The sequence below is a fragment of the Periplaneta americana genome, chromosome 12, assembly GCF_040183065.1.
Source record: "Periplaneta americana isolate PAMFEO1 chromosome 12, P.americana_PAMFEO1_priV1, whole genome shotgun sequence".
Taxonomy (NCBI): domain Eukaryota; kingdom Metazoa; phylum Arthropoda; class Insecta; order Blattodea; family Blattidae; genus Periplaneta; species Periplaneta americana.
The window spans coordinates 33,413,232-33,439,454 of NC_091128.1; the positions used below are offsets into that span (position 1 = coordinate 33,413,232).

The 26,223-nt window shown below is 34.1% G+C and overlaps 1 protein-coding gene across 2 annotated transcripts in view; it reads right to left on the reverse strand.

The window, feature by feature from the left end:
* LOC138710222 (synaptotagmin-10-like) overlaps positions 1–26,223 on the reverse strand; it is a 605,974-nt gene that overhangs the window by 391,821 nt on the left and 187,930 nt on the right. Inside the window, exons 2-3 of one of the 2 annotated variants that reach the window (XM_069840882.1) lie at positions 9,855–10,114; positions 3,061–3,210 (exon numbers count right to left, since the gene is read on the reverse strand). In XM_069840882.1, the coding sequence (XP_069696983.1) occupies positions 3,061–3,210; positions 9,855–10,114 (410 nt within the window). Of the gene's footprint in view, positions 1–3,060; positions 3,211–9,845; positions 10,115–26,223 lie in introns of both variants that reach the window. The other variant, XM_069840881.1, reaches the window with a different exon arrangement.

The window sequence follows — 26,223 nt, forward strand, 5'->3', positions numbered from 1 at the left end:
TATTATTTCGAAGTTTGCTATAAAAATGATAGGTTACATAAGGCAAATAGTAGCAGATAACAAAATTTTGGTTCCATTAACGAAACCAAAGATTCTGCAACTAGCCGGTCTTGGTAGCGTAGTCGGTATAGCGCTGGCCTCCCGTGCTTGAGATTGCGAGATCGATCCCGGCCCAGGTCGATGGCATTAAGTGTGTAAATGCGACAGGCTCATGTCAGTAGATTTACTGGCATGTAAAAGAACTCCTTCGGGACAAAATTCCAGCACACCTGCGACGCTGATATAACCTTTGCAGTTGTGAGCGTCGTTAAATAAACCATAATTTAAATTTTTTCTGCAACTATATCGGTAGCAAATTTCTTTGAGTTCATTATGAACATAATCAATATTACACTTTTGACATTATTGTAGAATCTTTTCACAATCTGAGAAAATATAATTCAATCGGTTATTTCGAAAACATAACATGTACAGTTCTGCGCAAACTGCTTCAGTAACATTTATTACATCAATCAAACTAAAAGTCAGTTTCTTATTCATTTCTATGGATGAAACATGTGCCTTATTTTATGATTTTTAACAATAATATTTTCTAGGCTGTATCCTGCACCTGTAATTATTGCTTTCACAAAATGGAAATAGTCTTTAACGTAAAAATTTCACGCAAGTCAAGATTCGAATTTTTTGTGACTTATCATCAGATACTTTGACAACACTTCTGTTTGCTTCGATCTGGAGAAATCATGGAAGAATGAAGGCAATAAACACTAAAGAGCAATTTGTATTATTTTTCAAACTTACTTATCTTCAAGTAGATAATCTACTTATGCTTTCTAAATCATCATAATCATCATCATAATCATCATCACCATAAGAGATTAGGCACTTGTGTCTGTTCTTGATTCAGAGGACTCTTGGAACCATGTTGATTTTGTGTGTCTCAACATCTCTTTCTCTTCTCTATATTATATTGTGATGCTTTTGTGGCAATACTACTGTAGAGCTATTTATTTAAATATATCTTTCATTTACTTCTGTATTTTATTATTTTTACATTTAATCGGAAAGTATTTAGTTCCTTCCTGATATCTTCACTTCTATTTCTGTCCATTACCTATATCCTAACACTGCTTTCTAAATCTGAAGTTGGATATTATGTGTTCAAATGGTACGAGAGTACGTGTAGCCTTAGACACAAAAAATAACCGATCTCCTGTAGCGTGAATTTGTCTAAGTCCACTTCGGGCAGCGCCTGGATCACAATAATAGGAAACGTATGTTTATTTTGCATCTAATTTACCCCTTTAATATATCTTTGTCATAGTTTAGTCATAACACTATCTATAAACTGACAGAAAAGCCACTAACAAAGCAAAGGAAAACAGAGCTAAGTCATGCTTAAGAAATTCATGCACGTATAAACTTAAGTCTAACGAAATCAACCGAAGTCTTCCGAAGAGACTTAGTATATGGCAGCCGGTCAATTTTCTTTTGTCTAAGATTATAAGCTACATGCAGAGCACAATCAATTATCCCTATTTGCAATGGTGGGCATTCCTGCTGCATTGCTGCAGTAACGTCAGACAGCGAAGCATTAAACTTACCCCCTACTTTCCCTTTCCCCACTCCATGAAAATACTGCGCGTGTACGTGGCGGATTATACTGGACTGCTGTACTTCGGAGCTTCATTAATGATACAATGTCTTTCGCAGAATCATATGAATCGAGAGGATATCACACTTACAAGAAAGGCGGTTCTTTCATTTCTCATGTTTAGGATCAGTTACAAATATTCAGGACGCGAACTTAAATATGTACATTCTTAAAATATATCACCTGTTATACGAGTTCAAAGTACAGAGATTCAATGATTTTCAAGGGATGGAGAAAGATTTCAATATTTTTGCCACTCTCTTTCATGTTTAAATTGAAAATGTTATCCCAGAATTGCTGTTAGAATTACTGGATTTGCAGAATGATGGCTTCTTGAAAGCAGAATGTGAAGGTCTACTGGGGGCTAAAATTTTTTAAAAGATGCCCAGTATTACATATCCACTGCTCAGACAGTTTGCTTCAAAAATAATGAGTACCGTCATTTCCCATAACTATGGTCCTGGAACATAACTATTGTCCACGATACAACTATTCAAATTTTGTACTCCATAACGTAGTACCTCGTTTATCTACATTTTTGCTGTACTGTAGTTTGAATTCAAGTCACTGCAGCTATCTACGAACGGTCTATATTACTTCTACAATGATCTTTGAATGGTTGTATCGTGGACCATAGTTATGAGAAATGACGGTATGCATTTATCAACCTACCAGTGCGAACAGCTGTTTTTTAAAATGAAATTTATAAAGTCCAGCCACAGATCCCGCTTAAGCGATGCTCATCTCCTTGCGCAACTGAAAATAGCATGCACAGATATAAATCCCAATTTCGAAGAAATTGCTTTGAAAAATGATTAATTAAATATCACGTGAATGAACTATTCTAATTACATATGGTACGTAAGAGTGTAGTGGCGCAACTGTCTGTAAATCCGTCACTGCACTGTAGAGTGCAACCCCTCCCACAGTATTAGTTGCTATTTAAATCCTGTCTTGTGGGTTGCGTTCATTTTGCCCACCACTGCTATTTGAAACGTTATTTTCAATACTGACAGCACTATTTTCTCCTTGGAATCGTAAATACAGTCCATTCGGCACATCCAGCAGCGTGTTAAATTCAACTATGCAGTCTCGTAGAACTTTTGCTATACGGGCATACGAATTACTTTCTGTGATAGTTACAGTTCACAAGTCGTTTGTCAAGTGTTATTATGGAATCGTTGTTTGGGATCCGGTACTTCAGGTTGACAGAAACAAGTATGGCAGTTACAGAAAAACAGTTTTCGTCGTCTCTACTATGCAGAAAATCTCTTCGTATGTACTGCACTCTGCGTCTCTTAAATAACAAAGAGACAGTTCTCTCCGTTGGTCTGGAATTTATTTTGACTAGCTCTAAAAACGTCGTGAACGAACTTGACTACAGACAGTATTCGTTGGCTTCTTACCTTAATGAGGCCGATGCTGGAGTCAGGTTTGTGTTCCAGGCTGCATACACTGAACTGGATATTGGGCAGTTCCAGCCGGTGGGACAGTTGACGCTGAAACGTCTGGTGGCGCGTAGGGACGGATGGTAGTGTTGTTTGACGGAGTACATGCTGCAACATTGGGACCGAGGAACAGCACTTGTAAAAATCTGAGAGTTTTCGAAGAGTTCGTGATTTTCGTACTTCAACTTTTGAGTGAAAACGAAAAGGAGGAGGACGTAGAAAAATAATAGAAAATATATGTAATAAATACGATAAATAATAATGAATTGTAACGTAAAAAGAGGAGGTATTAGAAATGTGTTGAATTTAATTATACGGCGTTTCGTCTTCAACTGAAGACGTTATGCAGTGACTTATATCCATAGTTGAATAATTGCGGTTCCCAGCATTATACCTCCTACGATTGCACAGCCCTTAATGACATTCCAGGAATTTGTTATAATTTACACACCATAACATGCAGAGGTGAGCCTGCCTGGAGAGAAATAAAAAATAGGTTGCAGCTGCCAAATTACTCTTCAAGGAACGACCACTCTTATAAATTGAGGGAAAGAAGACAAAGGACGGACACTGGAAAGTTTTCTTTTCTCAATCGTACTATCAGGGACTGGAATGCTTTACCTGCAGACTTACTAAAGGCTTTACCAACAACCAAAAATGTATTTAAAAATAGGCTTAAGGACTTTACTAATAGACGATAATTATACACAGTATTTAAAGGGTGTAATTGATATTTTGTTATTGAAGTGTTCTATCAGTGAAGTGTGTTGTGTAAGTGAAACGTGTTCCTGTCAGTGAAGCTTTATAGTTTATAGTGGCAGTGCAAAGTATTTGAACAGTGAAATGTTTTTGAAGTGTTAGTGAAATCAGATAGAATCAGTGAAATGTGTCGTAGTTCCAGTGCAGTGAGCGAGTTGTCAGCGAAATGAGTGTAGTGTTGAAAGGTACTTGTGCAGATATGAACATATCATACTCGTGCGTTTTAGTTGGAACATAGGTTTAAGGTACAAATTAGACTTACTTTAAATGTTATTTTAACTTAGGATGTTCCCTGTTATTATTATTATTATTATTATTATTATTATTATTATTATTAATTATTGTTAGTATTAATTATTAGTATTATTATTAATTGTATTTTATATTAGTTGTGTTTATTATTGTCTTTATTGAGTGTAATTAGTTACCACTGCCACCGGGTATATACCCATTGCAGTGTGAATAAATACATATACATACATATAATCATCCATTGGTTAATGTTCTTTAAAACTGCACCAAGTTTACTTTACCACTGTAAAACCCTTGCGGAACATCTTATGTAATCACATTTCTATAATAATAAAATATATTTATGTTTCTGTTTTCGTGACCATGTAATAATAATAATAATAATAATAATAATAATAATAATAATAATAATAATAATTATTATTATTATTATTATTATTATTATTATTATTATTATTTTAACCGTTGACTTGCTCTGGGTTGTCATCAAATTATCTGTCCTTATACTGCTTGTTTGAGGCTTGAAAGTAATGTAATTTCCCCTAAGATTTTGGGATGGAAATTTCAACACAAAAATCAAAAGTAATGGCATTTTTAGGACAAGACCCAGTCAGAAGTAAGATAATACACAACAACTAATGCCCCGAACAAGTACAAAATTTCAGTTATATGGGTTGTGAAATATCTTATCAAAATGAAAAAGATGTGAACGAGAAAATTACCAAATTTACACAAATTCTAGGAACAATAAACAATACATTAAAAGCTAAATTAGTACAAAAATCTACAAGAATAAAAATATATAATACACTAGCATTACCCTCCCTTTTATACGGAAGCGAGATTTGGACATTAAAGAAAAAAGACATGAACAGAATCAAAGCAACGGAAATGAAATTTTTCGGGAGGACAGCAGGATATACTCTTTTAGACCGAAAAAGGATTGAAGAAATTTTAGAACAATTAGAAGTAGAGTCAGTAGAAGAAAAAATCAGCAGATACAAATTCAATTGGCTAGATCATGTAAGAAGAATGGAAAATACAAGAATCCCAAAAATTATGATGCAATATAAACCTAGAGGACATCGTCGACCAGGAAGACCTTTACGAAGACTGCTAGATGGGGCCGAAACAGGTCTAGAGAGGCCTAATTCGTGAAGGATGATGATGATGATGATGATGATAATAATTTTATTTTCCTGACAGAGTTAAGGCCATTAGGCCTCTTCTTCCACTCAACCAGGATCAAAATTACATACAGAAAAATGCATACAGGTATACAAATATTAACTTAAAAATAATAATAAACGTAATAATGTAAAAAAGAGAGATTGAATACATATACACAATCAGTATTAACTTTAAAATAATAATAATAAATATATATATATAATAAAAAAGAGACTGAATATATAATCACAAACAGGAAAATACATTCTAGTATGTAGGCCTACGTGCATTATATTTAAAAATATGTACTAACATAAGGAACATTGTAACATAGGAGCTAACTCGTCTTGCTTAAGCTATTTCACTACAACACAGTGCAATCAGCACGTGTTCAATTAGTGAATGAATGAATGAATGGATGTTAGCCATGATGTCTCATTTGGGCACAGGCCTCCTGTGATGGGGTTAGAACCCCCTCGACAGGGATGGCTCAAGTGTACTCATTTGGTGAGCCAATCCAGGCGAGCTTGTCGTGTATACTACTTTTGTGACATGGTTTATGTCACCTGCTCACCTTTAACCAGTCTTTGTTATTTTTTTTGCACTACCCACATTATACTGACACTGGCACTTTGACAAACACTGATTGCTATTTACACTATTTAACTGATACTTTCTCAACACTGACTTTACTATTTACAATATCGTAACACCGATTACGTTATCTAATTACAATGACCTTCCCTAGTTCTTTCCACAAAACTCTGTTCTTTGCTGTCCTCGACCATTGTTTTCTCGCCTCAAGTATGGCATAATCCTAAATGAAAGATTGCTTTTCTACAGTATTTATTTATTTAGTTTCAAAGCAGAAAGATCCTAAATCAATCGTCAATCATATTAGCACATTAAATCACATACATAACATAATTAAAAACATGTAAATAACTAATTCATTCATAGCTTTCCGCTCAACGGCAGATTTTTCACTGCAAACCCAGCATTCTCCAGTCTTCCCTCTTTTCCGCCTTCCTCTTAGTCTCCGCACATGATCCATATACCTTAATGTTGTCTATCATCTAATATCTTCTTCTGCCCCAAACCTTTTTGCCGTTCACCATTCCTTCCAGTGCACCGTTGAGAAGCAAGTTTCTTCTTCGCCAGTACCCAGTCAATTTCCTTTTGTCTTCACCAGTTTCATATGAATTGCATTTCCCGAAGGATTTATATTATGCAAAATACTTTTAGTCTCTTAAGCATTTTAATTAAAATTAAGTGCGATCTTGGTATGTGTCCACATTATCAATAATTGCACTGAGTATGGCGAATAGATATTGACACCACACTTGTTTAGTTTGAAAGCAAGCATATCAATGAATCAGTCAAATAATCCACCAATTCCATCATTGTCATGATCAGATTATCATTCACAAAATTTAGGCTTATTAGACCTGTCACGATCTCACGAAGATTAAGTACTTAAAAAAGGTGCTCAAAATATATTTTATTTGCTCCACCATTTCTGTTTCTCATAGATCTACGTGTAATTGATGATTAGTTACGGAATAAATCTGTCAGTCAATATTCAAATACGATTATTTTCAGTTATTTATGTAGTTCGTTATTTTCTTTAAAATACAATCCATTTCCTTTGTTGTCTAGGAGTTTGTATTTCCAAAATAAAAAAACGATTTTATACTACTGAAATTATATCTTGACATCCATTACAGTTCAGAGCTCAGAGATATAGAATATCTTATGCACTGTCATAATATAATTTCAGTTCTGTTTCTTACGTTGTCTTTTTAAATGTTTTGTGAACTTTTCTTCGGCATTTAAGAACAATATATCAACTACTACAGTATCATCCAAAATAACACCATCTTAACACTTCAATTGCTGTTGCTCTTGAAATATGCGGTATAAAACAAAAAAGAAAATCACAAGATACCTCAATCTTCCTTACAGACAATAAAATAATGCCATAGATGTTATACATTTTGACGGTAAAATAAAATTGAACTTCAAAAGGACTGCATGGTGGTGTTATTAGGAACAAGGTAATCCAAATATGGCCATCTACTTTAACATAAAATAAATTTAATAACCAAAATTTCAACATTCCAAACACACTTTTAGTTTAAGTACCTAGCAAACTTTTACATATTAATTAATAGCAACTGAAAATTTCCTTTCTATTGCATATGGAACTAAACTCTGACATGTTTAGTTAAAACTGTGGTGGGATAAAAATAATATAAAAAGTTTAATCAAAATTTAAAAAGAAATCACTAAGAAGCTCCATCACTCTGAATGTAGCCTATATCAAATACAACCAGCCATTGCTTGCTCTTGGTGTGGGCTCCACCTCTTCATTTTCAGTTGGGACTTGTTTAGAGCTTCTCTTTGCTTTTGATTGTCATCTTATTTGTCAGTGATGGCGTGATTAAACGAAGATGTTTTGATACATTTGCCTGTAATTCAATGTTTTGCGTGTGATTTCTGTGGGCATTTTCGTTCAAAAGTGGGTAGGTTAACAGAAAATGGAGATGTAATGACTGTTGCTTTACAGACATTGCAAATATCGTCAGGTGAAATAGTGTTCTTTCGTTGCCGAGCTACCAGATGAGGAATCTATTTGCCACACCGTTAAACATTATCATACCGTAGCTTCTATGATAATAAATCAAACGGACTGTAATTCAGTAAATAATTGAGAGGCAAATACGTCTTCGTGTGCTTTCTGCGAACGCCAACGAAAGAGCCAAAATGGCGGCGATTATATTAAGTATTTATCGAGCCGTAGGAAATGCATAACGTCATCATCAGCGAATCACAAGACGCACACGTTTAAACGTAACCGACCTGCACCGTGATTGGCTGCCGGAAATAAGAGCGACGGGACTATATCTTAATTTTCATTTTGTGTGTGTGTGTGTGTGTGTGTGTGTGTGTGTGTGTGTGTGCACTTAAAATCTTGTTTAAAAAAAACAGAGCGTAAAGCTCTGTACTTTTACTTCCTTTTATTGTTATTGTATCATATTTACGTACATTGTATATGTCTCACATATTTTGACTTACTGTTTACATTTTAAAATGTTCTTTATTTGTTTCTATTTGTTATGGGTCTATATGTCTCATTTCTATTGAATTGATCTATTGTTTACATTCTATTAAGATTATCTCTTTCAATTTTTGTATACCGTATTTGGTATATTTGTAATGGTCTTTGCAACGACGTTTTACTCCTAGTTGAGTGTTGGGGAAGGCTCTATGATTCTGCCAGGTTATATGAAACCATTATTATTATTATTATTATTATTATTATTATTATTATTATTATTATTCCATATGATTGATTTGAAAGTAACTTAAATTAAAGTGACAACTCTGACGCTTTTACCTTATTTCAAATAACTTAAGCCGGAAGCGGTAACCATTGGCGTCTTTACGTATTTAAAATAACTTGAACAAAAGATTCTAGCACAATGCGTTCAGCGTATTTATATAAAAGCAGAAGAAAGGAAATCGTGAACTACTTTGTTCACTTACATCTATTAAAAGAAATTAAGCATAAAATATCAATTATTAGTGCAACTACCAACGATGCATTCTCATTATTTCAATTTAAAGTAGCATATTAAAAAATAAATCAATGGAATAATTATTTAATCACATTTTAGGCTTCACTGAGATAACTTAACCCGAAAGGGTTAACTGACTGTTTCAAGTAAGCTACTTTTAAAAGCTTAAACTTAAAGTTTAATAATTATTAATAATTAATAAGGAACTTATAAATCCAACTTTTATCGGTTAATTTTACTACAGAAAAAAGTATTAAAAATTTGTTTAAAAAAGCAGAAAGATTACCCAACTGAATTGGTGTTTAAACACTTCAAAGTTTTCAATAATAAACAAATGTATTATTTCATTTTATTAAAATATTTTCATAGAAATTTTAATAACTTTGAAAGGTATATACATAAATATAGAACTAAAAATAAAAAATCCTCTGCGTTTGTGTGAACCAAAATGTAAACCCAATGCAGCTTTTTATCATAGCATGAGTCAAGGTCGCAGATTATTAAATAAATTTTACTTCAATATTATTTTAACCACGAATCCTCTCCAAATTAATAAAAAAAAATATAAAAAAAATTGTATTGGATTTATAGTTTGGGTTTAAACATACCTATTAAACACTATTTCATCTGTATTCACTCTCAATTTCAATTTTATTTTTGTCTGTATTGGAATCCCTTCCTGAACACGAGTCTTACTCATTCAGGAGTGGGCTAGTTTATCTTTCATTGTATTTATTAATTTGTATTCATTTCAAACTTACTAGCAATAAAATAAATAAATAAATAAATAAATAAATAAATAAATAAATAAAATAAAATTTTTGACATTATCCTATTTAATAGAGCTTCATCTAGATGTGTCAATTTGTAATGCATTCACCTTATGCAAAGAACTTGAATTGAGAGTGACGAGGAATTGTGTAGCCTATTTGTTTATGTATACTTTAGGCAGAGGAAAGTGTGAAGCATTGATGCTTTTACCTTAGTTACCTTCTTGGAATCCTTGGGATCCTGCACGTACTCCTGGCGAATAGGCTCAGTCTTGAGGTCCGGCAAGGAGTGGCTGATGCGGATGGCGGCCTGCTTGGCCAGGGCGTCCTCCCCGCCAGAGTCGCCGTCGCGCGCCAGGCCCCGCAGCCAGCGCCAGGTGGCCGCGCAGTGGTAACTCACCGTCGCGAACAGCACGAGTGCCATTGCCGTCACCAGAACCCCGCCGACTACCTGGTAGCCGAAGCTGGCCGACACGAGCTCTGCAACAAGGCACGCCTTCAATTGTTAACATGAACGCCGACGCCCTACGTGCATTCTGGTATTGACTGGCTGGCCTCAACCAGGTCATTGGAACCGACCGATGTCTGCTTAACTACTGTGCTTGGTATTCTAATATTAGATGAAATTCACCACATTTGGAAGTAGTCCATACCCTTCTAAATAACTGTTTCGAATTTGATCCTCTAAAATGGATATAAAAATTCTGAAAATATATCACAAACATCTCTAACGAATAATCAGTTATTGGGAATATCTTCCAGTTGTGTATGCATGTATTTTATTTATTTTTTGTAGGTTATTTTACGACGCTTTATCAACATCTTAGGTTATTTAGCGTCTGAATGAGATGAAGGTGATAATGTCAGTGAAATGAGTCCGGGGTCCAGCACCGAAAGTTACCCAGCATTTGCTCATATTAGGTTGAGGGAAAACCCCGGAAAAATCCTCAAGCAGTAAACTTGCCCCGACCGGGAATCGAATCCGGGCCACCTGGTTTCGCGGCCAGATGCGCTAACCGTTACTCCACAGGTGTGGACTGTATGTATGCATGTATGTATGTATGTATGTATGCATGCATGTATGTATGTATATACACACATATATCGATGGTTCAGAACGAGACTGTTATAATTAACCCAGATAAGACTGACGTCCTACATATAGGACACGGGAGGTTTCACACAAATATGTTAATAACAATGACTATGACAGACTAAACATAAGAAAAAAAATTGGAGGCAATTTATAACACATAAGGATTATGGTATCATGATTGCCGACTATGAAAATCTTACACAACAATGTTAAAAAAATAAAACGTCCGGTTCCTATATATAGGACGTCAGTCTTATCTGGGTTAAAAAAAGAATAGTTTTTACGTTACTACCATCATTTGAACATTTTAATTTATATATATATATACATATATATATATATATATATATATATATAGTGTGTATGTACATACTTATACATGCATGCATGTATGTAGGCTACGTCTGTACATACTGTATCTAAGTATGTACATCTGTACTTACGTAGGTATAGGCCTACATGTATGTACTCTTATGCATGCATGTACAATAAAATTGTCAAAAAAAAAAAAAAGAGTGGCCGCACTCGTGAGCAGCGAATATTTTCTAAGTCCACTTCGGGTCACCGCGATGTTACACGATGCAAGTGCTTGTAGAAGCAGTTCCGGAACTATGGATGTATTCCATATTTGCGTCTCGTAAACCAGCGGTAGAGTGCTTGCTTAATGATTCGAAGGTTGTGGGTTCGGGCCTTTTTGAAGTTTTCATTTTATTTTTTAAACGTTCTTTAGGGATATAAATAATATTCAAATTATCATTTATATTCTGTTATCGTTCTTTATCTATATCAAGTTATTTATATTTTGTTATCGTGCTTTTAGCGATATAAATAATACTCAAGTTATAATTTTTTAATTCTGTTATCGTTCTTTAGAGATATAAACAATATTCAAGTCATCATTTGTATTCTGTTATCGTTCGTTATAAATAATAATAATAATAATAATAATAATAATAATAATAATAATAATAATAATAATAATAATAATAATAATAGTAATAATAATAATTATTATTATAAAATAAAAAACAGAGATTAAATGCATATACATAATCAGTATTAACTTTAAAATAATAATAATAATAATAATAATAATAAATAAATATAATAAAATAAAGAGAGATTGAATACATAATCACAAACAGGAAAATGCATTCTAGTACACAAGTATTAACTAAAGAAAAAATTAATACATATGAATATAATCTCATAACTAAAGTAATAGTAGGCCTACAATTAGTATGATCAGCACAGCACGGGTTACATTGAGACAATGACAATTACCTAGATATTAGTGTTAATGGAAAAATAAAGTAATGACTTTAAAACAACAACAATAATAATAATAATAATAATAATAATAATAATTATTATTATTATTATTATTATTATTATTATTATTATTATTATTACTTTTATTATTAGTATTATTATACTTAAAAAAATTAATTCTGTGCATTTAAGATATTTCTAAACCTAATTTTAAACAACTGAAGACTAAGACTACCACTGATTTCCAGCGGCAGCGAATTCCATGAGCGGGTCATGGCTATTGAGAAAGAACTTGAGTACAGAGATGTCTGATGACGTGGTATTGATAGCAACAGATTGTGCTGTGAACGTGTATTTCGATTATGATGTGAAGCTAGGAGAGTAAACCGAGAGGCAAGGTAGTTTGGTGTGGAATCATATATAATTCGATATAGCAGGCAAAGAGAATGTACTAAACGTCGATCTTGCAAGCGGAGCCAGGAGAGTCGCAGAAAATATTCCGATATATATTATATTCTTCAAGTGTTCCATGTAATGTTTGCTTATGGCATTTTTTTATATTTTGGACTCTGTACTATTATGAATTACTTCAACCATTATTGAATCACTATTTTTGTACGCTTTTAAGTGTTTATTAGTTCATTATTTTCGTGCAGTCTTTTTATGTAGGCCCTAACATGTTTTAGCCCATCATCTTTATATTTACAATTATACCTGCTATGCATTTTATCAAATCTCATTGTTTGCAATATTATTCTTGTCTTCATGCTCACAGTATCACTATCATAAATGTCTTTTGACCTGATGATGCCATTAATTTGGGGAAAGCGCTTGACATGTTTTTGAATTGTATATATTACCTAATGTAATTTATTTGTATTACTCCTTAGGGTAAACAAGACAGTTATTTGAAAGATCTCTATACTTATTTTATTTATATGTTAACTTATAGTAGTAGTAGTAGGTTTATTTTGCCTGGCAGAGTTAAGGCCATGAGGCCTTCTCTTCCACTCAACCAGGTTTCAATAATATACATGAAATACAAAATTAGATTACAAAACAACACAAAAGAAAATACCTTAGAAATTACATAAAATATAGTAGAAAATTACTATAGACAAGATCAGTTACATAATATAAAATTACAAATAGTCAAGATCGGTTACATAATATATAAAATAAAGTAGAAAATTACACATAATCAAAATCAATTACTTAACATAAGGGGAATACACACACACACACACACACACACACACACACACACACACACACACACACACACACACACACACACACACACACACACACACACACACACACAATTTATAAGACCTAAAATGCCCGAGATAAATTCGACGATTAATTCACTTGAGATATATTATACAGTTAATATACTAATAGGAGAGTACATATGGGTTACAAGACATGAAATGTTGATTAGCAAAATCGTACTAAATAGCATACAAACACAAATGATTAAGTAATATATCAAGATGATAAAAAAAGAAAAGAGAATAAAAAAGAAGAAGAAGAGAGAGGAGAAAAAAATAACAACTTGGTCATTTAAGACTATTTAGAAACTTCCGCAAGAGTCTAGTTCTGTTCATTAAAAACATTTCTAAGTAGAGTGTACTTAAAAGATTTTAGACTCCGACTGCTCCTTATAGGACGAATAGGCCTATGTCTCTTAAATTCGGTTGTATAAGTTGAAGTCTGAAGTAAAAATATTTCTCATGAGTACAGAAAAAAATGAAGAAAAAAATGAACTGTATGATTCATTTACTAACGACACTTTTGTCGTTTCTTTGGCTTATCTTTCCGATTTTTTTTTTTTTTTTTTTTTTTTTGTAATTTCGAATACCTTGAACTTGAAACTTCAAGGCAAAATCAACAATATTATGTCGGCTTATGATGCCATCAGAGCCTTTCTGGAAAAAAAATACAATTATGGAAACGACAAGTTCAATCCAATAACCTTTCATCCTTTCACTGCCTTAATGAAATTCTGCCTAACAAGGAATGTGATCGGAATGTACTTAAGGCGCAATTTCAGTCACATTTGGGTTTCCTGGTAGAAGAATTGTACCTCTACTTCCTTCATATTTCATCTGATGATTGGTCCTGGGTGTGAACAAGACCCGTTTGCAATTGGCATTGATATACTGCCAGAAAATTTGCAAGAAGCCATAGAATTGAAGTGCGATTCAAAGGTAAAAGACAATTTTGAAATTTCAGGTGTTGGGGAGTTTTGGATAAATAATCTTCCATTGTATTCTCAAATAGTCGAAGTTGCGATCACAATAGTGCCATTTTTGTCCACATTTTTATGTGAATCAGGCTTCTGGAATTTGACTGTAATAAAATCAAAACAATGTTGTCGGCTAGATGTCGAAAGTAATCTTCGTTGTGCATTGTAAAATTTGAACCCAAACATACAAGGTCTAATCAAGTCAATACAGTGTCAACCATCTCACTGACATACAGGTGATTTAATTACTCATTCATTTTACTAGTTCATGAACTTAATAATTGCTTTCACTAATGACTAGTTAATATAGGTTGTATTTGTTAAAAATGTGTTTTATTTGAATATGTTGTGTACGTCATATTGTCTTAGTTTGCATACATTCTTCCCTTCAAGATTTCTAAAATTGGTAGGGGGCGTGATGAGTTGCCATATCTCGAAAGGGGGCGTCAGAAGAATAAGATTGGGAACCTCTGTGCTAGCAGATGGATTTGAGGTTAAAACTACGCCGAGGGCGATAGATTTTAAAGAGCGATAAAATTGTCAGGAAGGGTTCCTTCTGTAGGGAAGTAGGCCTAAAGCTGAGAAGCCCAAGTCTTAAATTTGTGACTCGTGAAAGAACCCTTTGCACGTTAGTGGGCTCCAGGAAAAATTTCTCAGTCATTTCTCGCCCATATTAAATTTCGACGCTTACTAATTTCCGTAGGGCAAAGCATCGTTAAATAAAATACTACTATTACTCCTATTTAAATATTAGCACTTGTAACAGCAGAAGAAATGGTAGTGGTCGAAGTGATGATAAAAACTTTCAGCATTATGAGTAGGAACAGAAACTAACAGGTCTGGCAATAGTAGTAGCATTGAGTAGCAATCGAAGTAGCAGTTCTAGTAATAGTGATAATAGTAGCAGTAGAAACTACATGTAGTTTAAATCTTTTTGTGTTTTGGGTGGGACGTGTTCAGTTCAAAGTGTGTCATGGCTCGCTGTATGCCGTCATGTGGCTAGCCGATGAGCCTAGAGAATTCAATCTTCCTACACTTCCGCAGAGGCGTATTACCTATGAGCCAGAGAAGTTTCCTAGCAAGTACGGCGTTCATTCTGAAGAGTACGTACCGATACGTACGGTAACGCCGGTAGTGGCAGGAATGTGAACTGTTTGGAAACATATACTGTCGGGATATGGGGAGAGGGTTAAGACGATTACTTACGTATTTGTTGACATTAACTCGACGGTCAACATGGACACGGAGCATTTGATTTGTGTTGTGGAATGATGCCGTACGCAACCGATGATAACAAATACCCTGCGTACAACTTGCCCGCGCAAAACACAGTTCGAAAGAGGTTATGGTAGCACACAGACCGTACAGACCGCCATCTGTTGCTACGACGTTCAAGTTATACCGTACACATTCTCAAGTTCAAATTGAACGCCTTGAATAATAGGCAACTTCTCTGACATATAACCTGAAACTCGCTTCAAATCGGTGACTCAACAACAGTGACGTCATGACACACTTTGAAATGAACACCCAGTAGATATCCACATTTGCATAGTGACGAAATTGTGCTGAGTCCAATGTAATGGGATTTTCTCTCCCCTCGAGTTCTACCAGCATCGCATGTATAAAGAAGGAACTGGATGTCTAATTTCACTTGCAGCTGTGTTTTGTTTGTTATTTCAATTGTGGTTGCGCAGTTCGTGAGAACCATTTGCTTATTTGTTTCTCAGTTGTAATGGAGCATTAAAGAAACATTTTCCTCTCATAATGAACAGATGAATACCTATCTTGCTTCAGATCCTTCGCCATTCTCTTGCATTCTGCTTTATTCCTTTCTTCCGTTCCTGTATCTCTATTTGTACTCCTTCATTTGTAACTTTGAGCCTTGTTTTAATCTATTATTCTATTTCCCTTTCCTCAAACAACGAAGTCTCGACTATACGGAGTTCTGAATAAAATAGATTTGTGGTTAGAGAAATTAAATTCTTAAAAAGAACTGTTGAATATGCAAGAACTATACGTAGAACCAAATATTACACTTCACATGAATAAATGCAGGCTTAATTAGGCAACAAAATATTATCTTGTACACAAGAATACCTACTTTGACAGCTCATAAATTAGCAAGTAGGCCTAAAGCAAATGACATCTTTGGTTGCACACTCTATAAATAACATTACAGCTACAAAATATAACAAAAATAAGTACATGAATTAAATCAATTTCTCAGAAAATCAGGTACGATGAAAGTGGAATAATATTTTCTTACTTACTTACATACAAATGGCTTTTAAGGAACCCGAAGGTTCATTGCCGGCCTCACATAAGCCCCCCATCGGTCCCTATCCTGAGCAAGATTAATCCAGTCTCTATCATCATATCCTACCTCCCTGAAATCCATTTTAATATTATCCTCCCATCTACGTCTCGGCCTCCCCAAAGATCTTTTTCCCTCCGGTCTCCCAACTAACACTCTATATGCATTTCTGGGTTCGCCCATACGTGCTACATGTCCTGCGCATCTCAAACGTCTGGATTTAATGTTCCTAATTATGTCAGGTGCAGAATACAATGCGTGCAGTTCTGTGTTGTGTAACTTTCTCCATTCTCCTGTAACTTCATCCCTCTTAGCCCCAAATATTTTCCTAAGCACCTTATTCTCAAATATCCGTAACCTACGTTCCTCTCTCAGAGTGAGAGTCCAAGTTTCACAACCATACAGAACAACCGGTAATATAACTGTTTTATAAATTCTAACTTTTAGATTTTTGGACATCAGACTAGATGATAAAAGCTTCTCAACCGAATAATAACACGCATTTCCCATATTTATTCTGCGTTTAATTTCCTCCCGAGTGTCATTTATATTTGTTACTGTTGCTGCAAGATATTTGAATTTTTCCACCCCTTCGAAGGATAAATCTCCAATTTTTATATTTCCATTTCGTACAATATTCTCCAGCTTGGGGGTTGGGCGAAGGGCTAACAACCCATCACCGTAAAAAAACAGCTTGTTACGAATCCCTACAATAAGCCTCGGAATAGGAATAATATTTCCTTACCCAACAATTATCAGTAATTAATATTGAGGAGAAAAATTCGCTCTGGCGCCGGAGATCGAACCCGGGCCCTTGCTTCTACATATCAAGCGCTCTGACCACTGAGCTACGCCGAATTCAATCCACAGCACCGGACCGAACTCTCCTCCTTTACTGTTTCCCTTTATGGCCTGACACCAAGTTAGGCATATATGTTGACGGATATGTCCAGTGTCAATTGCCATTATACTAGGAGCGCACTCAGCTGAGTGGCTTATTTGACCGTGATTCCGCAGTTAAATGCACAGTAACCTGTACAGACATATGCACTGCTAGCTATGAGAATATTAAAGATTTTATTAATTTGTCCTACGGAATAATATCTGTAATATTGACAATTAATATTTGAGGAGAAAAATTCGCTCAAAATTCTCCCATCCGATCTTAACGGTCTTATTATGTACACAGAAGATGCCTTTCTTGGAAATAACGAAACCACGTTTTTTGCAGGCTTCTTTCATTTTCACTAAACTGTACTTGGCATTGGAAAAGGTCGCAATGTACCCCTTCCAAAAAGGCTCGATATTCTTCACCATTATTGCTGTGAGACATCGTGCACTTTCATTATAAAATCGCTCACTATTAGTCTGTCACCTCTCACCGCAGCTGTCGTGTGACTCCTACCTATATGACGTCATTCGTTTCCAGAGATCGGAAACAACCCTCTATATAACACAGCTTCCAGTTCGTGGACACAGTTTTATACCATGCGATACGGATTTTACAATAATCAACAGGAACATACGGATGCATGATAGGATTTACACTATTCACCGATTAACTGAATTGATCATAACAAGCAGCTCATGACGGAAGTTCACCTGTGTTGAACTGGAAACACCTGAGATTGTGTTACATTTCAAAAACTGGTGTCCTTCACTTTACAAGAAATGCTCCTATCCCAAGAAACTGCAAACAAACCGAAGGGAGGAAGGTTGATTTTTGGAATAAGCAGCCTGTATCAATTTCACTAGAATTCAGATAACCATGGAGTAAGCATAGCTTCCACGCATATCAAAGGGGTAGTGCAACAGACGTTCACCCCTGAGGCAAACATCAAGGCAGTTCGTTTAGGCCGTACCCTTTCCTAATCCTGCATTTAAAACAGAATACCAATAGCTAAGGCAAAGCTTGAGGACATTGCCAAGGCTATCCAGTATGTTCCAAACAACATAAGACTTTCTATGAAGAGTTTAGGGAATGGCCTGTGTCCATAAATCAATGTAGAATAGCCAGGAGAGGATATGGAACCAGGAGGGACAGTAAACTAGGAAGGAGAGCTACAAGAAATCATATAAACATTATTAGTAATAAATAGTTAAGAGTTTGAAACACAGATGTTGTATTCTATGTTGTTTTTAGTTCTTTGATTTCATTTTTTGTTAAAAGGGCATAATTTAGTCAGGGGCGTATTTTGCGGGCTACCGGGGCTACCGGCGGTAGCCCAAGGAAATTACAAAAGAAAAAGTTTATAATATAACATAATGTAATAATTTTGTATTATTAGCTTTACCATAGTAATTAAAATTAAAGTAATTGTTAGATATATTTTGTGTAATAATTGGGTCAGCGGTAGCCCAAACCCTTTAACCAGTATACGCCACTGAATTTAGTAGATTTTGGAATATGATTACTCTTAATACAGTAGACTTAATGAAAGATTATTTGATGAAGTCCTTGTCTCTTAAACAGTTCTATGTAACCCACCTGAGATCTTATAAATTTGTCTCTTGGTTTAGATGTGAATATGTTTTTTTGTGTTTTTCCACAAATATGATTTCATGGAAATATGCCCTTTCAACATCGACGCGTTCAATTGTGTCCAACGTTGTATCAAGAAAGTTGCAAATACGCTCTTCTCCCGATTCATTTTCTTTCATGAAATTATATATCGATATTTTAGACACAAACGTCGCTTTAAATTTTCCGTCAAACACATAACCAACAGTAAATGATTGTCATCCATTCCTTGCTGCATTGCTCTGGAAATGTATAGTCCACACCTGTGGAGTAACGGTCAGCGCGTCTGGCCACGAAACCAAGTGGCCCGGGTTCGAATCCCTGTCGGGACAAATTACCTAATTGAGGTTTTTTCTCCGGGGTTTTCCCTCAACCCAATACGAGCAAATGCTGGGTAACTTTCGGTGCTGGACCCCGGACTCATTTCACCGGCATTATCACCTTCATTTCAATCAGACGCTAAATAACCTGAGATGTTGATACAGCGTCGTAAAATAACCCAATAATAGTACATTATGCAACGAGCCTATAATGATAGTAATTAAGAAGCGAGAATGGATGTTTATGAAACGAGCGCAAGCTCGTTTCATAATTTTCATACGAGCTCCTTAATTACCATTATAGGCGAGTTTCATACGACTTTTTATGCTCGATCATATTTCTAACTTGAAATTATTCATTTTATTTGTATCTAACTGACCTTGAGCAATACCTCGTAAATTGTGAGATGTGCGCAGACGCGAAAGTATTGATTTTTTCCGAGGAACAGATGTCCACATTGACCTTGATAGCCTATAAGAACCTACAGAGTAAATTAAATATTAACTTTGATATAACATTGAAATTAAATTAGATATTGAAAAACGAGATGACAAATTGAATTTATTTGAATATTATTTACAATTGACGCTAATTATTATAGTAACAGAACATAACCTTCTGCGACAGTATTGGATTTCCAGCCTCCGTGACTTTTCGCTAATTCTCTTTCGATTGCATATCCGAGAATAATCGATACTTGCGGTTTTATAACGGTACAAAGCTGACTTGTCATTGGGTGAGGTTTTATAATGGTACAAAGCTGACTTGTCATTGGCTGAACACCTGTACTTTAATGAATAGGTGTACTTTAATGACATGCATTAAAGGACTGCTACCAGGTGTATAATTACTACATTTCGGCATGGTCGAGCATAAAATAAAATATATGAAGAGTTCGCGGGAAAAACGATGAATGTCACATTTCTCTTAAGGATTAGATAATGATCTAATTGAGTCTATAACTGCAAGATGTAGTGCTGTTTCTATAGGAAACAAAGGAAAGGATTACTGTATTCGTGGTGATAATTCTCCTTTTTACTCTTTTTCATAAGAACAACATTAAATTTCGTAGTGATCTATTGAATTAGATAATGACATCAACCTTAACAAAACTGTGACATTCATAGTTTTTCCCGCGAACTCTTCAAATATATCAACACGACACATGACTTCCTTAGTATCAGAGTATGTGCTGTCTTTTACCACCACTCCGATACAAAGTAATTACTGAGCACACCAACTCCAACACACCAATCACAATATTAGGCCTAATTATCTTGTAAGAAAAGTAATCCGATAGTTTTTGCTAAGATGAGTTGTCATTTTTGTGCAAATGGAGTTTTGTTCTACAGGTGAATTCACAAGATAAATTCTACAAGTGGGTGAGTAAAAACAAAACTATACTGGCATTTGATGTGTTTACTTGTGTATAAAATTATTTGTATTAAGAGTCGAAGATTTAATTTTAATTTATCTTAAAACTCATTTGTATAGCTTAACTCACAAGGAAAACTCACCAAGTGATAATGGATTTTCACAACGATTTTTCCCCCTTACGTTTCATTTGAAATTAGAAACCTCCTTATAAATTTCTACATCCGGAGAAGGCCTAGTCTTCGAGATATGATTTGTCAAAATTTTCGCTTGATACTCATATTAATCTCATATTTCCACTGCTATCGTAAAGAAGAAAAATTTTAAGGCCCCAAATGTTTATAATGCGTTGCCCTCAAAATTGGGGAAGCTTATGAAAACTCAACTCACCAAGTTGTTTCAAGAAGTATACTCTCCGTCTGTCAGTGATCATAGTATTCTTTTAATAGACTCGTGGCCCAGTTATCGAGGTAGACAGACTATAGAGGAATAACTCCAGAAGGTAAAACGGTGGAAGTGTTAACAATATTCCAAAGCACACAGCTCCGATTGTTGTCTTTTGACGTTTATGATTTTAGGCCTTGTAAAAATTACATTAGGAAGTTTTCTGATAGTGTTTTGTTACTTGGCACGGATAGCCTATTATATTACAACAGAGAGATAATATGGTAAAATTGCAGTCCTTCACACATAATCAGCTTTCATCTCCAAGATAATGTAAATATGTTTAAATATGACTGGCATAAAGCCGGATACCTGATTAAGTTCGTCACTCCTGTAGAATTCTGTTTTCACGTTGATGTACAGAAATGCTCTAAAGCTGACTGTGAGAAACTTTTTTTTTTTTTTTTTTCTGAAATGTTCGTGGTGCAAAGTTCCACTGTGTTTCGAGCATTTTATACCATTTCTACTACTGTGTGATCCAGAGGTCTGCATCGGACGTTATCGCTCGAGCGCCAAGTAGTTCATAGCATAATCCGATAGGTAGCGCACATGCATGATGAGTAAAATTGTCACGAGCGATCAATTCTCGAACGGTATAAGCCGAGCGTTAGACATTCGTTCTTGTTACAGTGATGAACTGTGTAGTAACATCATAGATGTTTATCATTTCAAAACTTTGCAGTATTAACTAACCTCTCCATAGTACAACTACAAAACTTGCTTTAAAATGTAATATAAATGTTGTAGGTAAATGTTTTTTTTTCTCTCCAACACAGGAGTGATTTTGTTTTTGCCACATCTGATAGATGTTATTGGATGTAAATGTAATTATTATAAACGGAGAACACAGATTACCTATCAGAACATAGATTACCTATCAGAAAACTCACGTACAGTAAAAGAAAATTAAACTCACTTCTTGAAACTTATAATCTTAGTCACACAGTAAGTTTTCCAATCGGAATACAAGCTGGAAGTAATACAACCATTGATAATATATTTATAGATAAAGTAGATTGAATTCCTATTCAACAGTACCATTAGTCAATGGCCTGTCTGATCACGATGCACAAATTCTAAGTGTTTTCAATATGAGTGAAAAATTCCAAAGTGTTAATGTAAAAATCAAAAAAAGGATTATAAATGATGAAACTCTTCATCATTTAAATGCATGTCTACAAAATGAATCTTGTGAAAATGTATATAGTACCAATACCATTGATATTAATACTAAACGTAATGCATTTTTCACTACATTTACGAATTATTTCAATGAATGTTTTCCAGTCAAGGTGATGAAAAAGTGTAAAAGTAAAAACATGTGGATAACTCAGGGAATTAAAATATCATGTATTACAAAAAGGAATCTATATGTAATGAGTAGGAATAATGATGAACCTCATGTTCTTAATTACTACAAGAATTACTGCAAAACTTTGATAAAAGTTATAAAAGATGCAAAGAAAATGTATCTGAATGAAAAAAATACAAAATTCATATAATAAGATTAAAACTATTTGGGATATTATTAGAAATGAAACTAATCGATATTCAAAGAATGAAAATATTACTTGCATTAAAATCAATGATAGTAAAATAGATAACCCAAAATCAATTGCAAATCATTTTAAAGACTTCTACATAAATATTATTCAGAACTTAAACATTCAAGATTGTGCAGAAGATGCTGCAATTGATTACCTAACTGATGCATTTAACACTGAGTTTTTAGGTCTCAAATGCATTCCCATTACCGCAGCAGAAATCATGAATGTGATAAGACAACGAAAAACAAAAAATTCCTCTGGATATGATGAAATTCCAAGTAAAGTTCTGAAAGCTTGTTCTGAAATAATATCCCCTCCGTTAAACTATCTATGCAATTTGTCAATGCAATGTGGTATTTTTCCAGAAAGACTCAAATATTCAATAGTAAAACCAATATACAAAAAGGGAGATAAATGCACCATTGCTAATTATAGACCCATATCATTATTAACAACATTCTCAAAAGTGTTTGAGAAAGTTATGTATAATAGATTATATCATTACCTGGAGTCCAACAATATATTAGTTTTAGAACAGTTTGGATTTAGAAAACAAAAATCGACAGAAAATGCTGCTTTTAGTTTGGTGGATGAAATACTAAATTCATTAAATTCGAAACTACATGTAGGTGGGATTTTTTGTGACTTGTCTAAAACATTTGATTGTGTAGACCATAGTATATTAGTAAAAAAATGGAAGTTTTATGGCATTAAAGATGAGACGTTGGGTTGGTTTACATCGTACTTATCAAATAGAAAACAAAAAGTAGAAATAAATGTACCAAATAGTCATAAAGTACTTATTCAGAATTTAGAAATATTAAACATGGTGTTCCGCAGGGATCAATTTAGGTCCATTGCTGTTTCTAGTTTATATTAATGATATTAGCCTTGACCATAAACAATTTATCTCATGTAATTTTATTTGCAGATGATACAAGTGTAATTATTTCAAGCAAACAATACGATCATTTTATAAACACTTCTAATACAGTGCTGAATCTAATGAATGAATGGTTCCATGCAAATAAACTAGCACTTAATGTTGATAAAACCAGTGCAGTCAAATTTAGTACACACAATAGTGCTCAGGTTTCCTACAGTATTCGATTAAATGGAACTCATCTCAAAGAATAGGCCTATATAAGCACAAAGTTTCTTGGTTTAGAATTGGATAATCACTTGAACTGGAAAACGCATATAGAATGTATTACTCGTAAATTGAGCTCTGCCTGTTATGCATTAAGATCCTTATCTACTATTGGTGATATAAACTTACTTAAAATGTCATACTTTGCATATTTTCACTCTGTAATGAAGTATGGATTAATATTCTGGGGTAACTCGTCTGAAGCTAAACACGTTTTTGTTTTACAAAAGAAAGCTATAAGAATAATGGCCGGTGTGCATAAAAGAACATCATGTAAAAATATTTTCCGAAACTTAGAAATCTTGATCTTACCTTGTGAATACATTCTTTCCCTAATGATGCTGTATATTAAGAACCAAGATAAATTCAGTACTAATCAAGACATTCGTCAATTTAATACAAGACATAAATCAGATCTTCATCTACCCTCTGTTAGTCTAAGCTGTTTTAAAAAAAGGAGTCCGCTATTCTTTTATAACAGTCTTCAATTCACTGCCTAATTATCTTAAAGATTTGAAGAACCACGAGAAAAGTTCAGAAAATAATTAACCAAATTTCTGCATACTCATACCTTCTACACAACTGATGAATTGTTTATGCTTGTGAACTGAATTATTCTACTTAAATGACATGTACAATTTTATATAGCTCAACTAAAATTAATTTTTATATTGACTTAATCTGTTTACTATGCATTGTATATTTTTGTTTAGCATAACTGATGAATTGTATGTGCTGTAAATTGAATAGTATACTGTATAGGTCAACTGATGAATTGTTTAAGCTTATAAATTGAATTAATGTGCTTCATATGAATTGTACAATTTTGTATAGCTTAACGAAAATAAGTTTGTAAATTGAACTAATTTGATTGTATATGTTTGTATATTTGGCTGATGAATTGTATATACTTTTAAAATTATTACTTTGTGTTTGTAATTTGAAGTAGTTTGCATGATATGTATTATCAATTTCTGTATATCACAACTGGTTGAATTGTTCATGCCTTAAATTTGATTAACTTATTTGTTTTGTATTATACATATAGCTCAACTGATGAATGTTCGTTTGCGTTTGTAAATTTAATAATCTGATTGGCTATGTATTGTATACTTTTAGTAGAGCCATCGATGTAGCTCAGTCGGCAGACTCGCTGGGCTGCTGATCCGGAGCTGCGTTCGGGCTTGGGTTGGATCCCCCTTTGGTCTTTGGTTTCTTCCGTGGTTTTCCACAGCCGTGGGACAGAAGCCGGATAGTCTATGGCGAGTCTATGGCGAATCCTTGGCATCAACCCCTTTGATTTGATTACCCCCCTTTGATTTGATTACCTGGTTGGGTTTTTCCGAGGTTTCCCCAACCAAAAGGCAAATGCCGTGTAATATTTTGGCGAATCCTCGGACCTTACCTCATCTCACTACATCTCGCCAAAATATTGTAAAAAATTGCACAAAATTGTAAAAATTGTAGAAAATTACTAAATTGTAGAACTATAAAAATTTGTAAAAATTGTAATTGTAATATTGTAAAATTTTGACTTGTTCCACATCTTAAAACTTCATTGCTCATGTAAGATCTATGGAATAAAATAAATGAATGAACAATCGCGATAATGCAAGAACTGTATCAAGTTTTCTAATAATAATAATAATAATAATAATAATAATAATAATAATAATAATAATAACCTCTAATAATAGTGTATCAATCTTTGCGTCTGTAACAGTTCTGCAGCATGATTATTCGTTTTATTATATTTTCTGTAACGTTATCTCTGTACTAATATTGTTATTAATTTACTGCTATATAATAATATTTTGTAAAACGTTTCTACATTGTCGCAGTATATAATAATAACTGTATATCGAAGATTTTCATACTATTTTATTTATAACTTCATGTTCCTGTTTAGGTACATTCCATTGACTGTTCCATTAAACGGTTGTCATAAACGCCTTATTTTTACCGTGTGAGCAAAGCATGTGTATCTTATCTGTCGCCTTCCATACAAGATAAGACATGTCGGTGAGATGACCTTGTACTGTGCTTCTATTTATTACGAGCGTATCACGACCGATCGTATCTCACTCGAGGGTGCGACACTCGACCGAGTTCAAGCGAGCGATTTAACTCCAATGCAGCACTCTGGTGTGATCAGTACAGTGAGTACTTTCAGGTATGCTTACATTTGCTTATCATTTCTTCATAGACTACTCTACAGTCATTTTTATGAATATTATGTATCTGGTATGTAATTTCCATAACTTATATAATTTAAGGAGATTTTGACAGTACGGCA